The 17,889-nt window shown below is 37.6% G+C and overlaps 1 protein-coding gene across 1 annotated transcript in view; it reads left to right on the top strand.

The window, feature by feature from the left end:
- LOC124140988 (leukocyte tyrosine kinase receptor-like) overlaps positions 1–17,889 on the top strand; it is a 228,648-nt gene that overhangs the window by 77,656 nt on the left and 133,103 nt on the right. The window contains exons 4-5 of the mRNA XM_048403314.1: positions 8,194–8,346; positions 14,315–14,540. Of these exons, the coding sequence (XP_048259271.1) occupies positions 8,194–8,346; positions 14,315–14,540 (379 nt within the window). The remainder of the gene's footprint in view (positions 1–8,193; positions 8,347–14,314; positions 14,541–17,889) is intronic.

Below are 17,889 nucleotides of genomic sequence, written 5' to 3' on the forward strand. Positions count from 1 at the left end.
AGCTGTGGTGCTGTTAGCTGACCAGGAGGCCCAAGGCTATACGAACACATTTAAACCAAAGTGAATTGTCTTTTGTCTTCATAAACAATTTTCCTTTTTCAACTTGAAATATCTGAAACTTTGCATGGAAGTCTCGACTCTTCAGTTTGTCAAATCTTTACAACCATATGTATGTTTTAGTTGTTACCACTGTTGCATTATCTGCTTAACCAAAGGTAGAGCTGTACAGAGGAATTACAGAATTACAGAAAGTAATTAGATTTTTGCATCTGCTGATCCCACACATGACAATATTTGTAACACGGCTGACACATTGAACTGAGGAGTGGGGCACGGGTGGCCCAGTCGTCTAAGCGCCGCGATTCGCTGTGCAGAGTTAATAATGTTATCTTTTTTCATTTCACTGCTCAGCAAAACAACCAATTTATCTCATTTAGTCCAATAACATTGTGTCTGACAGGTGATTATTTCAACAGTTCACCATACATTGGCAACTGAGGTATTAGATTAATCCCAATTACCTTCCGTCATAAATCTGTTCAAAACTGCGAAAGTCTTGCACTAATTCAGATTCAGGCGTTGTACGGTATGAGGCTTCAGTAAGAAAACTGGCTTCAGAATGGTCTTCAGCAACCCATGCTTGTCATGAGGGGCGACTGAAGGGATCGGGTGGTCAGATTCGCTGACAAAGTTGATTCATGTCATCGTATCCCAATTGCATAGATCGATGCTCGTGATATCGCTGTATGGTCTGACTATTGCCCTATGCCTGCAATAATACCTTCAAATACCATACCTCTATTACATCATAGGCATAAATCCCATATTTTGGCTGTAATCATACTATAACAATACATCATCAGGACAATAGGCTGCCTTCTGTAAAGTTTCTCTGTAGAGTTGACACTTAATGCAGGGTTTTTTCTTCTTTTTTCACTTAAAATGTCAGTGAGTAATATACAGAATAACACTCTTGAAACTCAGAATTTCAGATTTTCTGTCCCTCATGAATAATGCTGTAAGAGCCTTGCCAAACGCTCAGGATTAACAGAATTCTTTCACTCAGGACAGATAATGCATAATTCCTCATAGCGCATTGATTATTCTAAATAGTAAGTATCACAAAAGTGTTTTAGCATATTGCAATTGTCATTGTAATTGTCTTTGATTGTCTATGAATGATAACAGCTGGTAGAACTATAGAGCTCTGTAAGATGACACTATCGTGCAGACATTCTTTGCACATTACATATGCTGCAAGTCATTTATCATTTTCATTAATTTATACTTGCTTTAAAGTCTAATCTTAGGATCAATATCTCATGCAACGTTATTGATATTTTTTGTGTAAGGAAATCAATACAGTGTAGCTGATGCTACTCAATATTTATAGATTAAGTGTATGGTTTGTCAACCTAACTTTTGGGACACTGTTTTGCTCAATTATCTTCAAATTATGCAAATTCATGTAATCATATTTACATACCTTGAATTGTTTGCCTGTGCCTTAATAGAAATCAATTTTTAAAACTTTCTTGAACACTTGTGAAAAAAGTTACCTGGAAAACTATTTTTAAAATTTGTTTTGATGACAACTTTCATGGTGTAGTAGCAACTGGTGGAATGTCTAACAGGTCAAGTAAGCAAGTGATTCTCGTGCATAAGCTGAGGTCACACTCTCAGTTAGGGGCACGGGTGACCCAGTCCTCTAAGGCGCCGCAATTCGCTGTGCAGAGTTGCATCCCTTGGGCACGCCAGAAACCTATGATTGTGGGTTCGAATCCCGGTTCGCCCCAATTACATTTCTAGGTTTGTCAGAAACATTTGTCCAACCTTAAATGAAAACTGTGCGAACATACCCTGATAGCATTCAGATGTTGGCCCAACATTGGCAATTGTTGGCAACGTCGCGGTCGGATTTCATATGTTGGCCCAACGTTGTTACCTCGTCAGGTAGCATTTCAGAAATTATATTCAAAGGAGGCTACTCTAAATTGACAGCTTTTCATAGAGGGCGCTGATTTTGTGGGTCTTTCTTCGAGCAGACGATGCGACACAAGCTCAGACATCGGTGTCATTGTTTCCTCGAATATATAAAGGTAAGTGTTTCATTAATTTCTTATTATGTTCAGACAGTACCCGAGAGAAAAAAAACCATTGTTCATTCAGAAATATCAGCACGGGTAATTATTTTCCAGAAATTGAAAACATAATTTTCAGTAACTTCATGAACGAAGCCGATTAATATGTCATTCTGATTGCTTGCAAAATATAGCACAGTAGCAACGAAACAAAACTGTGTTTGTCGGTATCTGTTGGTTTGTCATGATCGTGAGGACAAGATCTTGATAGGGACAAGATCGTGAGTGCAACGTAATGTGCATCATATCGTATGAGGTGCAGTGCCGACCTTAGTTCTAACAGTTGGTCACCGGACAGCGAGCAACCACACGACTATCTAAAAAATACTGACTGTGGTATTTGTAAATGAACACTGGTTTTTTCTATTCTCACGTGTGAAAAATGAAATGCAAACTCCACTGAAAAGTTAACTTTGTTTTTGCTTGCGGCAATTTTACGGTTAAAAAGATGGCCTCAGACCACAGTTACCTCAAATGTTTTACCATGAACCGGAAGGAAAATGAGAGAATATATTGCCCTGTTTAAATGGGCTGTTATTATTATAAAGGCAGTAAAGTGGGAGGTAATAATAGTGTGGTATGATTGGCACCAGGGAGTAGTCATTTGATATTGGTGGGGGTGTGGAGAGTTTTTGGTGCAGCAGAGAGTTGTTGGAACACTCACTCACTCACTCACTCACTCACTCACTCACTCACTCACTCACTCATTTCCTTAAAGTACATCACTGACAGAAAGCATGTATGATAATAATGTGTAAACATCATCAAGAATTAAATTTTAGATAATTCTGAATTAATTATACCCCCGATCTAAAAGGCTTGGGGTATAAAGTTATACCAAGGAAAATCGTCTGTCCTTCTGAGGGTGTTTGGTTGTGAGAGTACAGTGCAAAGTTTGATTTTGGTATGTGGATTTTTTAAGGAAATATGATTTTCTTACATGTTTTGAACTTAAAATGTTTTTATTTATTTTAACATTTGTGCGACCTATTAATGAGAAATATTACATGGATTCTTTTCCAACTGGGAATCCAAGTTTGATTTTGATTAGTGGATTTTCTGAGAAAGTATTGCTTTTTTTACGTTTTGAACTTAGAAATACCGGTATGTTGAAGTAGAGGGTGGTGTTATTAGTGAGCCCTACTCGCTTTTTGCCTTGTTCAATTCAATGTTAAAAGCTTTTCTGCCTATGATCCAAGAGCATCATGGTATTATTGTCAATGCCACCTTCCCACGTTTAACAGTTTCATAACCATTGGGGGTAGGGAGCGCTGCTAAAACTATTTTTTTTTTAAACATCAAATTATTATTTTCTATAAGAGGAAGGTGAACTTTTTTTTTGTTTATGTTAAAAATATATCCCTTGCCTTTTCATTATATTACATTTGTGTCATTGTTTTATTCAGTGGCCAAGGCACATGGATACAGTTGAAGATCATCCCGTGATTAGTTCTTCTGACTCTTCATTTGAGGACTGTTTAAAAGGGATCCTCAGCCACTCAGCCTGTCAGTTCCGACTTGTTATTTAACAAATAAATAAATTTCACCTCAACCAGAATTCAATTGTCATTTTGTTGCTGTCATATTTTTTAATGGATCAAGGAAATGGATCTTAGGACATTCGATGCTTTGACTTTTATGCTTGTCTCAGTGTTGTTCTCAATGCTGAATGTATGGGGTAAATACAAGAAAAATTTAAATGTTTTCATTTTGTGCAAGGCTTGATTGTCTCATGGTTTTTAATTTGCAAACATGTGGGAAAATCAAATCTCTGTTAATTGTATTGAGACATTTGTGAACAATTTGCACATAGCCTTGAAAGTTGTTTTGGAAATAAATATTATATAATCTAATTGTACATGTAATTAAGAACATTTTGATTTTTTTCTTGGCCCTAAATCAAACTATCCCAAGGTACCAAGCCAAGAGAGAGTGCATTTCATTAACTTGCTCTTTCATGGATAGTGTTCAAAGTGAATTCAGCTTGCAGAATGTATTGCTTGCAACCTCATGTCTCAACTAGATTGGTACAAACATTTCAGGCTGCCTGGGAGGTATTTTATAATAAAACAAACATTATTCTAACGTGTTCTGTCAACGTTAGGCCAACATTATTTTGACAACGTTGGGCCAGTGTTGGCTAAATATCATTGGCCCAACGTTGGGTCAGCGTTGTTACAACGTTGGCAAAGATATTTAGCCAACGTAGGCTCAACGTTGATGGCCATGGTGGATAAGGCATCCGACCTCGGATCAGAAGGTCTGTGGTTCGAATCCTTTCAAGACTTGGAAAATGTATGCCCGCTACACTATCAACAACTGATATTCTGTCCCTGACTACCTCATTTTCAAGTCCACCCCATTTACAGGCCACTCATTTACAGGCCACTCATTTATGGGCCACTTTAACACCTCATTTTCAAGTCCACCCCATTTACGAATCACTCATTTATGGGTACTTTAACACCTCATTTTCAGGCCACTTTTACACTTCATTTACAGGCCACCCCATTTACAGGCCACTTTAACACCTCATTTACAAGCCACTTCATTTGCAGGCCTCTCATTTACGGGACACTTTAACACCTCATTTACAAGCCACCCCATTTACAGACCTCTTATTTTCAGGCCACATCATTTACAAGCCACCCCATTTACAGACCTCATTTACGGGCACCTCATTTACAGGCCACATCATTTACAAGCCACCCCACTTATAGGCCAACATTTACAAGCCACTTCATTTACAGGCCTCTCATTTACAGGCCACCCCATTTACAGACCTCTTATTTTCAGGCCTTTTATTTTCAGGCCACATCATTTACAGGCCCACATTTTCAGGCCACATCATTTACAGGCCACCTTATTCACAGGCCACTCATTTACAGATTTTTACTACAGAAAGTAGCCACAATTTACATGTAGCCCTTTCATCCCCATGTGATCATTATACTTTCAGAGTGTTTAATAAATGTTTGTTAATGTTGTCTAGCTTGCATTATCTGGTGGAGGGTCATGCTAGGTATGAGTGGTAAACAGTAAGCTCTATCACACCACTGAGACATGATTGTTGTATTATGTAATATAACATAGCTACGTAATAAATCATGAAGAAAGATGTGTGGTATATTTCACGATAAAACATTGTTCTATCATGACATTATTTCTGGAGATTCGAACATGTTCTTGCAACTTGATGACATCGTATATTGGACGATGTTACTTTAGAGAAGGGAGTGTCTAGTGAGTTTTCCCCCTTAGATGTAGCTGGGCAACGCAGTTAAACATGATGACCAAACGATCACATCCAAAGGTGAGAGAGATATGATAATCAGTATTGGGAGATAAGGTACAGGTTATCGATGTGAGAATATGCGGGAAATACCCACTTGTACATAAAATGGACTTGTCCGACAAGAGGTGGACCTGCTCTGGTCGGATTCTTTGAGGGAGTCATCATTATTTAAATAAGGGTGTATATTTTTAAAGCTTGTACATTTTATCATCATTCTTAAAGAGGCTGTACACAATGTTGATATATCATATAAGAAATAGACGACTCGTGGTCATTGTTTATGGTACAATAAAACACTGCAGGGAGAATAAACCACTCAGGGCTGCACAGGAATTTTTTGTACAGTAAAGAACTCCAACTCGTCGTTTATTTCTTAATTAAATTGAAACAGTGATCATAAGAATTGACAATATATGCATTGATTTGATGCTAATATTGTGTGATTTTAAGGTATGTAAGAAACACTACTTCTTGTCAAATACTATTTATCTCACAACTTGTTTCAAAACACATCCAACTCGTTTTCGCTCAGTAGATACGTTTTGAAACAACTTGTAAGCTATAGATGGTATCTGACAGGCGCTTAAGCTTGTTTAGTATCTCTACCTGCAGCATAACACAAGAAACAAACATACGAGCATTGCTTCCTCATGTATGTGCTCATAGGGGAGCAACTCACATAATATTGTCATATGATCTTTAAAATGGCGTGGTGGTGAAGTAGCCATGTGGTTAAAGTGTTTCCTTGTCACGTCAAAGACCCTCATTCAATTCCCTAGATGGGTACATGTGAATTAAGCCCATGTCTGGTGTCTCTCATGATGATTTTTCTGGAATATTGGTAAAAGCTCTGTAAAACTACTTCCTCGCACACTCATTCTCATAAAAATGGTGTCATAAGGGACCAGTTCAATAGTTTGATGTCGGATAAAAGAGTTATTTCCTAAGATGGAAACATCCCTAGTGGATGCATTTAATGACAACTGCTAACAGCATATGAATGAAAACATGATCGGTTTCATTTAGTTACTATATCAAATATTGAGAAACCTACCCCCCCCTCACAAACTTGAGGAATTAAGATTTTTATCCGACATTATACTTTTGAACTGTTATGTGTATATTTTCATGCTCTTGATGTAGACACACAACTCAGAGACAAAGCTTAAGTAAAACATAGTGCATTCAAAGTTTAATGGGATATTGTGTTGCCTTGCGTTCTCTTGAGACATATGTTTATGCACAATATGTCACAAATTGACACCCACGCCTACTAATGATGGAGATGTGAAGAGCCTCCGATTTCCATTTCATTCCATTCCTTTGTCAAATTGACTCCTTTGGTTCAGGTTTTGCATCCCATTGTGTATAAAAGTAATTATTTGAAAAGTTTATGTCAGAATGGTTCAGTGCCAAAACAATGAAATGTGCAATGTGTGATGGATGCATTTTGATAAGTAATACTGTTAAGAATATAGCAAAGTTATCAATAGAAACTTTTATTAAAGTTTGCTTTATATCATTTTGAAAATCAAATGAAACAAGCATTCTGAAGTATTTTAGAATAAGTAAATACCATTATTATTATTATTATTATTATTATTATTATTATATCAGTGACTCAGGTTCTATACTAGAAAAGCGTAGCAATTAATTCACAGAATAAACAATTAAACTTTGTAAATGATAGCCATCCCTTTCATGTTTTCAAAATAGGAATTTGTTATTGATTTAGTCTACATTTTGACCGTTCAAGGAGCAACAATTGATGAAAGCTAAGTGTCATTAAGCATTCGAGGACTGGCTTCTCATTGGACAACTTTTATCAGTAGTGTATAGCACAAGGCTTCTCACCGGGCTGCTTAAACCAGTAGTCAGAGATTAGAGTTGGTGATGTGAACAGTTCTGAATCCTGGGCAACAGTTTTGAATCTCACATTGATAAAACCTGCATGAGGTGACACAGCTTGAGACCGAGGTATTTGTTTCTGCCAGTACCTCTGGGGACTCTCATATGACAAGAATTGGACTTGATAAATAGGCTGTAATTTGGTTTGTGATCTCACACCAAGTCACCGGTATGGGGAAGTTGGAAAGTCTGTCACAGGGTTGCACCATCCTTATATTTATGTGTTTGCAATAAATGGGGATGTGGCCAATGATTGGAGGAGTGATTCAGTGTTTAAGCTGTTAACGTGGGCTGTTGAGGGCTGTGTCAATCAGTGGGCTCCACGGCATATATAGCTGTGCAGTGCCCACCTGATAGAGGGGCCACTGATACATGAACATTCGTGTGGAGGAATGAGATGAATACATGTCTGATGTGGATACATTCAAAGGATGAGGAGAATCTTTTATTGAGTTTATGTGCAAATGTTTTGGTGAGGCATTTGTCGACAGCCCTTCACACTTAAATCAATGAAATATGGAGTTTCAACATAGTTGTGATTTGAATGGAAGAAGAAATCAATTAATTAATTCTTCAAGCTTCAAGAAATGCAATAACAATTTACTTATTTTGGATGTCCTGAAGAATAACCTGTTCAAAAGTTCCTCTGAATAACACTGTTCTTATCCATTTAGGAATAGAGGACTTAGGACAATCATAGGGTAAGGGCTAGTCCCTGCAAGATGGAGGAATCCAGTGTCAGTGGTGTTCAGATGTTTCTTGGGATGGATGACACTTGGCAAAGGAAGTCCACTTTTCCAGTCAAGATAATTGTATGCATGGTACTGATGAACATTTTACCTTGTGCAGGGTTCTACTGTGATTTTGAAATCCACCAAAAGAGCTTATTTGATTGTGGATGTCCCTGGACGTCCAAGGGATTTAAGTCTATTACACCAGAGGAGCACCGCTACGAATCTCGATGGTATCCTAGAAGAGATCAAACTCAAAATTCCACTCAAGGTAAGTTATTTCAAGTTTTAATTATTGTTAAGAAACATTTACATCTATTTTTTTCTGCACTAAATGCACTGTTATTTATCTTTAATTAAATCATATATACAGTAATTTGTTTTTCAATATTTAGAAAGTGTTTCCTCCCCATATGAGTTACCTCATCCTTTAGTCTTAGATATATCGCTTGATACATAAGCGTTCGCTCGTCACTTATGCTCCATCTTTTGAAGCACAGTATTATTTATAATGCTCTCCAGCCATGTGAAAGTGGTGCGAGAATGTTGTTGATTATTTTGCCCATTAGTTCACAATACAACATGCAACACCTTTGCAATCCTGTGAAAATTTATTCATAAGTTTGCCATCTGTACACAGATGATAGTTTGTTTGTCTGACAGTTTCACATATTCTATGCAGATGTTTTTGTGGTGAATATGTAAGTTTGTAGAATGTGGAATACAGAAATTGTGTTTTTTCTAAAAAATGATTTCCTTCAATTTTCTTTTATTTGAGGGTTGTGGAGTCTCACACAGTTGTCTAAAAGCAGTATTTAATTAATAAATGAATATCTGAGAATTGAAATGGCACAGCAAATCTGATGTATACCAACATCATCAAATGTTGGCTGTTATCATGATAAAAGACATCTTTCTCTCTACACCATAAATGAAAAACACAAATACTGCCAGGACCATGCAGGGTTCGATTCCCAACATGGGTACAATGTGTGAAGCCCATTTTTCGTGTCCCCCACCATGATATTGCTGGAATATTGCTAAAAGTGGCATAAAACCATATTCACTCACTCACTCAATCGCTTAGCTCCAGGTAATATATACAGTGATTCCTCGATATACCGCTAGCCTGGAAGCAGTGTGGGGTAACCCTTGGCTCCCAAGAATTCATGAAGAAATTCCCTAAAAAGCGTGTTAAAACAAATAAACTGTATAAAACAATTACGTTCATGATACATTGTATCCGTCTGCATGTGATTGTAACTAAATACATACATATATCATTATACTTCTTTGTCGTAACCATTCTGCCTTTTGCTCCAGTTGTGAAAAACATAGCCTATACAGATCTGGCATTATGTTGACATAAAATCCAATCACAGAATTAAGAAACTTAAGCCTCATTGTTTGATCTAATACTCATCTCCGCTTGTCATTGGTAAGATAACATATGAAGTGTCTTCGAACTTCAAACCAACCACGTGTAATGACACCCGTGAAGATGTGGGGTAGAATAGGCTTCAGCAACCCATGTTTGCCGTAAAAGGTGGCTATGCTTGTCATAAGAGGCGAGTAACGGGATCAGGTGGTCAGGCTCGCTGACTTGGTTGGTGCATGTCATCGTATCCCAATTGCGTGGATTAATGCTCATGGTATAAATCACTGGATTGTCTGGTCCAGACTCGATTATTTACAGACAGCCATCATATAGCTGGAATATTGCTGAGTGCGGCGTAAAACGACAAACCAACAACAACGTGTAATGAAATAACAACAGAAACTAAAGCTTCCAGTATTTAATCAAGACTTGAGTAACCGTGAGAGACCTAAATATACCCATTGAAACTTCATTGTTTAGATAGTGTAATTACGGAGGGTATAGAATAAATCTTAGTTTGATAGCCTTTACCATTTCAATGATGGCAACCACTGCAAGTAAATCTGAACGACATATATCTTTCATTCACTCAAATCTGTGTTTGTTTCATTTTTATGAATTGTTCGAGGGGCGGTCAGGTAGCCTGGTGGTTAAAGCGTTGCTCGTCATGCTGAAGAACGGGGTTCGATTCCCGACATGGGTACAATGTGTGAAGCCCATTTCTGGTGTCCCCCGCCGTGATATTGTTGGAATATTTCTAAAAGCGGCAGAAAATCAAACTCACTCACTCTTTTGCCGTAAATTGCTCGAATAACCGTGTAATAATGTACACGTAATGTACATGTATATAAGGTGCATACAGAGTGCCGGCTGTGTCCAGGTTTTTCATAACTTTGAAACATTATCACATATGAACCAATCACAGCCTTGGTCTCACATTCGTTTGGTTATAAGGCTCGATCAATAATGTGAGCATGTCGGCATGTTTCTTCGAAGAAACCAGAATGTAACACCCAGTCATAAAATAATACTAGAATTTATTTACACTAGTTGTTATTGGTCTAATTTTTGCATACATTTTGCATCATCATCTACGATCATAGTTACATAGATCTACATCCGTGTCACATGTCACTGGGAAATAATTACTTTCCATTCAATACCATCACCACATAATGTGTTCATCAGCAGCAGTAAATATCTGAATAACGCTCTCAGAATGCCGGGTCGGGATCTTAGACCCTGATGGAGCACATCAATGAATCACTGTTCTTTTATCATTGAAAGTGAAATTTGAATAAGGATTCCAGAATGAAAATGAAAAATATTTTCAGATTTTTTCAAACCAAAATGATGTTACACAAATGAAAGGACATATGTAATGTCGGTAATAATTAAAATTACGGTAGATAGAATTTTTATGAAACTCATGAACTTTCCAAGAACATTTGTAATAAAACCTAGATTTGTAAATGTATACTCACCACTAAAACTACTGAAACATATAGAACTGTGTACATGAAGAAGAGATGTTTCCAATGTGTACAGCTTAATAACAAAACTAACAATCGGTCAAGTGTTACCACATAGTGTCTTTATTCTTATCACGATATGCTGCACATGATTTCCAATCTTTACATGCTGATCCTGCACGAGTCAAATGGTGCATTTCAAGTCATGGATCTATGACGTCACATGTGATGCGTTCATGGGCATCGGTTCACACAACATAACAGTATGTTCGTTTGTGCATCGAACCAATCTAAAATCTCTTAAATAAGAGAAATTCTTCATATATTAACCAACATGTATGGTATGCACGTTTCTTTTGTTGGTGAGTATATATATATTGATGTAGTCAGAGAGCTCTTGAATTTAGAGGCAAACATGGCAAGTAAACTATTTTTGAAGTCATTTTCATTCAAATCTAATTTTTTTACTCTGATAGGAGACCTCTCCACATGAGACCGCCTCCGTGGTCTTGTGGTAGAGCGTCCGCCCGGAGTGAGGAAGGTCCAGGGTTCGATCCCGGGCCGCGTCATACATAAAGACGTTAAAAGATTGTACTTGTTGTTACCCTGTCTGGCGCTCGGCATTAAGGGGCTAAAACAAGGACTGGTCGGCTTGGAGTCAGTATACTGTGTCTGAGTGGGGTATCCATGTTAAACTGCGGCATGGTATCTCAGTGAGCTAGCACTATAAATCGGCATCAGTCCGGACTAGTACAAGCAGCCACACACACACATACACGTGCATGCACGTCGCTATATAAGTGCAATAATCTTGGACGCGACGTTAAACCCAATTTCACCTCACCTCACCTCACCTCACCTCTCCACATGAAGATAGGATTTTAATGAGATTGGTTTGGAAGTCAGTCATCTTGTGTTTGCACAAAGACATATATAGATGTTAATATACACCCTGCCTCTTTGATAGGCAGTTAGAAGTTGGAGTACTAAGTAAGGATAGAATTTATGGATTTATGAACAACTTCTTTATTACAATTAAGAGCGACGTTTCAGTGTAGGTTCTAACACCGTTACTTACTTACTTACTTATATTGGAGATTTAACGTGCGCTTTCTGACTGCAAACGTATGTCGCACACTGGCCCGGCCAGGCCATTTAATGTGTTTCCGTAAAGGGGAAAAGTGAGTTTGTGCAACCCAGGAGGGGGGCTTTAGGGGTTGCTAACACCGTTGTCAAGCTTGTTTTATATACATCTTTGGTTTACACAGTCATTTACACTATTTCTGAAATGTGGATCTTTCATTCCATGCTTTGAATATGTCCAACAGTGAGGTGGGGATTAATGAGGACAATACCCATAGCTGTAATGGAACAGTCCTTACACTCAGAGGAGTGTACTGTCAGCTAGTTGACTTGCTGTTCACCTAACCATAAATGTGCTGTCTTAAGCTGTCTAACCAATGGGCATCCAACTTATCGGCGGCTGACATTAATCTATGTGCTACATAATTTGTCAATCACATGATAGATTTGTCCAAAAATTTAAGTCCAGAATCCGGAGAGAAGGAAGTCCAGGTTAGGCATATTAACTTGATAAATTATAGGGATCTCCTCGATTTGCCACCATCTGTTGTTTCAATTAGGGAGTGCAGTGAGGCGTACTGATTGGATAGACAATAGAAGGTTGTGTGGGTCATCTCAAACCTTTTATTTCCATTGTACATTTGGACATATAATTTTTTTTTAATTGTCATATAGACAATCATATTCAATAACTTTTTGTACATCTTACCGACATATCATATACATTTTACATCCATAGAATTCTACACAATACATCATAAATCATGCATATATACAAAACAAAACACATTACAGTCCAACAAGATGTGAAATACATGTAGTCAGCATACTGGATGGCAGTCATCAGGTGTTCCTTCACCCGGGTTCAAGCAGTCTTCAAGAAGCCTATTCTTCTTCCTGGGAAGCTGCTTGCCACCATGTACAAGCTGCTCTATTTTCAAGATGTCATAAACCTAAATAAGTTTGGGTGAGAATGTCCAATTTTGTTCAACCTTGTGTGCCACCCTTCAACGTGGCTTGTGGTTTGAGGGCCACACATTTCTTCCAGGCCTATCAAGCCACTGCTGTGACTCTTCACGTTATCCTTCACACAAACCAGGAACTTGTCCACTAGTACTTGGTTCGGAAGGTGGTTTTGGGTCTATCTGTAGGTGGTGATGAGGCTATGCGAGGTGTTGATGGTGCCTGGACAAGTAGAAACACAACATTTCCAATGTATATTTGTGTCTTGTCTTCTCTTATCTTGGAACTGGTGTGCAATGTTTTGGCTATTGTGTTTGTCAGCAACAAACTGAATATCGGCTTGTGCATTTGCCATGTTGCAATGATGATCCGTGACATTGTACCAGCTTATATGCCACTAACATGTTACTGAACACACATAGCGGTGAAGACATCATTTTTCCATTTAATTCAATGATTAGCATGAACGATGTTCACCTTATCAATTATACAAAATCAGACTGAGTTAAGTTCATGTGCACCTTCGTGACAGTCCCAAAGCTGGACGTGAACTGAGATGACCCCTATGCATGTAAAAACACAACTACTGTTAATCCCTTACAGTGAGGTGGCAAACCGAGGATAAACCAAATTAAGGTAGTAAATTTCACTGAGCATAAACCAAATTAAGGTAGTAAATTTCAACTGTAACTTGTGTCAGTTATTTTTTACTTTGAGAGTAGGGCTGCTACTAATGAATGAAAAGCAAACAAGCTTTTGGACTGATACCGAAAGATAAATGATTGTATATTTCATCATTTCTTGTGAACAGTGGTGATAAAATCTTGTGGGTTTTTTTCATTTCACCTTATTGTAAAACAGTTGCATAGTTCACACTTAACTGTATTCTGATGGTGTGGGATGTCACTCATATTTAACAATCATTGGATTGTCCCAGACTCATTATTTACATACTGCCATGATAGCAGGAATATTGCTGGCTTGTGCATTAAACAATAACAAATAAACAGTTTTGTACAAGCGGAACCTCTAAAGAAAAAGTATCAAGATTTATATGTATTCCAAAGCATCACTTAGTGGATAAGAGCCATAAAACAGCATCAGTATTCAATAAGGAAGAGAATTTATTGATGTCAACTTCTTTATTATGAGGAACACAACATTTCAGAGTATATCCTTACTCCTACAGGGGAATAAATGCTATGAGGCAGAGAACATATATATGTACCTGTATATGACATCCATAACTTCTCTTATTTATTTATTATGTGCATCACTTCTAAATGCCATTCAAAGACTTGATGTATTCAATAGCCTTACATCTCAATTGTCTCTATTTTCAGGGCGCTATGTTCTTGCCATGAAGAACAGGACCGGCCCGGCCGTCCTCACAAGCCACTGTCTGGGATCCACTGGACCCATGTGTACTCTTCGATTCCATGCCGTGGTATATGTTGCCACTGAGTACGAGGGCATCGAAATTGTCATGATAAACTCCTGCAGTGACCAGATCCAGGATGAGAGTTTATTTAATCCGAAGAGCTTTATTCAAAGTGGAAAAGGCATGAAGTGAGTGGTCTAGTATTCAAGATTGATGATTGGTTTGAAAAAGAAATAGATGATCATTGATGGTATAGAAAAGAATAGAAACCTCTTGTATTAAGAACAGCGTGAATTGTGGTGAGAGGGGATTCCCACTAGGGCTGTTATAGATAAGATATATATATCAAAGTAATGTTGAGGTTATGCTCAAAGGAGATGTGATATATAACAAACATCATACAGGGTATAACAAATATAATGCAAGGTGATAAGGGGGATGTTTTTTTAGGATAAGATAAAATGTCAAATCAGAAGAAGATGCTCAGTGGAGATGTGATGTATAACAAATATAATGCAAGGTGATAGGGGGGATGTTTTTTTAGGATAAGATAAAATGTCAAATCAGAAGAAGATGCTCAGTGGAGATGTGATGTATAACAAATATAATGCAAGGTGATAAGGGGGATGTTTTTTTAGGATAAGATAAAATGTCAAATCAGAAGAAGATGCTCAGTGGAGGTGTGATGTATAACAAATATAATGCAAGATGATCAGAGGGATGGTTTTTGAGGATAAGATAAAATGTCAAATCAGAAGAAGATGCTAAGTGGAAATGTGATGTATAACAAATATAATGCAAGGTGATCAGAGGGATGTTTTTTTAGGATAAGATAAAATGTCAAATCAGAAGAAGATGCTCAGTGGAAATGTGATGTATAACAAATATAATGCAAGGTGATCAGAGGGATGTTTTTTTAGGATAAGATAAAATGTCAAATCAGAAGAAGATGCTCAGTGGAGGTGTGATGTATAACAAATATAATGCAAGGTGATCAGAGGGATGGTTTTTGAGGATAAGATAAAATGTCAAATCAGAAGAAGATGCTCAGTGGAGATGTGATGTATAACAAATATAATGCAAGGTGATCAGTGGGATGTTTTTTTAGGATAAGATAAACTGTCAAATCAGAAGAAGATGCTCAGTGGAGGTGTGATGTATAACAAATATAATGCAAGATGATCAGAGGGATGGTTTTTGAGGATAAGATAAAATGTCAAATCAGAAGAAGATGCTCAGTGGAGATGTGATGTATAACAAATATAATGCAAGGTGATCAGAGGGATGGTTTTTTTTAGGATAAGATAAAATGTCAAATCAGAAGAAGATGCCATGTGGAGATGTGATGTATAACAAATATAATGCCAGGTGATCAGAGGGATGGTTTTTTAGGATAAGATAAAATGTCAAATCAGAAGAAGATGCCATGTGGAGATGTGATGTATAACAAATATAATGCAAGGTGATCAGAGGGATGGTTTTTTAGGATAAGATAAAATGTCAAATCAGAAGAAGATGCCATGTGGAGATGTGATGTATAACAAATATAATGCCAGGTGATCAGAGGGATGGTTTTTTAGGATAAGATAAAATGTCAAATCAGAAGAAGATGCCATGTGGAGATGTGATGTATAACAAATATAATGCAAGGTGATCAGAGGGATGGTTTTTTAGGATAAGATAAAATGTCAAATCAGAAGAAGATGCCATGTGGAGATGTGATGTATAACAAATATAATGCCAGGTGATCAGAGGGATGGTTTTTGAGGATAAGATAAAATGTCAAATCAGAAGAAGATGCTCAGTGGAAATGTGATGTATAACAAATATAATGCAAGGTGATCAGAGGGATGTTTTTTTAGGATAAGATAAAATGTCAAATCAGAAGAAGATGCCATGTGGAGATGTGATGTATAACAAATATAATGCAAGGTGATCAGTGGGATGGTTTTTTAGGATAAGATAAAATGTCAAATCAGAAGAAGATGCTCAGTGGAGATGTGATGTATAACAAATATAATGCAAGGTGATCAGTGGGATGTTTTTTTAGGATACGATAAAATGTCAAATCAGAAGAAGATGCCCTGTGGAGATGTGATGTATAACAAATATAATGCAGGGTCGTGAGGGGGATGATACTTCACGATAGGATAAAGTAACAAATCCTTATATAGAGAAGATGATCAATGGGTGAGTGAGTATGGCTTTACTTTTAGTGGTATTCAAACAATACATGTATCAATACACAATGCCTTGAATACACAATGCCATTTAGAAAGTGGTCAAATGTAACAAATGTTATGTTTGGAATAACACTTTCTTTGTAAAGTACAGATTCTCGTACTTTTTTGGTTGATGTTGATTCCCGTCCAGGATTCGAACCCACACTTAAATACATGTATCATGGCAGGAACACCAGAAATGGGCTTCACACATTGTACACATAGGGGGAGGAAGCTCATTTGGGATGTGATATACATGTATAGCAAACGTCATGCACGATAAGGAGCATGTTCTATGACCATACAAGCTACAGGAATAACTTGAACAAAGAATCTTTTGTAATTTGTTGCTTTGGTCAATGAACACCTTGTCTGAACTTAACGTTGGTTAGTAAACCAATTTAACCTTTTTCACACTAATTTCACTCCTCGCAGGCTTTCAGGGCATTCTCATAAATTCTGTGTAGTCCATCTCTGGCATGTTTATTCAGAATAGATCCACAATTGCATCTGCTACACACAGAAAACAGCGGATTATTGGAGATAAAAGACAGGGCTAATATGGGGTAGTGGGCCATTACAGGCCATACACTCATGTGTACCTACTAGACTTGGCTATTGATTTTCCTATTCGCATTACCAAAGACTGTGCCTATGCATCTTTGCCCCTTGCTGATCAAATACCTTCATCATTTGGCCGAAGTTGACTTTAAACTCAGACTTCTTTGTGCTGGCATTACGAAGCTCTCAAGACAGAATCTGACATTTTAGTGACGATCAAAGTATTATGGATCTTTTACAGAAATCATGGGACATCAGAACAAATCTATTGCTGAAAGATTAGGAACCTGGCTCACTCAGTAATGACCATTTGGGTAGAAATGTGTGAGTGAGGGAGTGAAGTTTAGCAACATTAGTGTTGGGACACCAAGAATCGCTTCCTCATTTTGTATTTATGTTGGGAATCCTAACCCCCGGTGTTAGTTTTCCATTATGATCCACTAGGGGACCATGTTCCACCTAACCTTTGTATGCTTATACTGTTTGTTCATTTCTTAACACCCACTCCAATATTCCAGCTACATGACAGTGGTCTGTAAATAACTGAGTTTGGACAAGATGATCCAGTGAACTTTCATCCACACAATTGGGACATGATGACATGCAGACAACCAAGTCATAGAGTCTGATCACCAGATCCATTTAGTCACCTTTAGTGTAGGTTGCTGGGGACCAATATTCTTACCTGGAATCCCCATGGGTTTTTTACCCATATAAGGAAATATGTGAGCTTCACATTTACAATAATAACAAT

Source organism: Haliotis rufescens, unplaced genomic scaffold, assembly GCF_023055435.1.
Source record: "Haliotis rufescens isolate VD_foot unplaced genomic scaffold, xgHalRufe1.0.p SCAF_3, whole genome shotgun sequence".
Taxonomy (NCBI): Eukaryota; Metazoa; Mollusca; class Gastropoda; order Lepetellida; family Haliotidae; genus Haliotis; species Haliotis rufescens.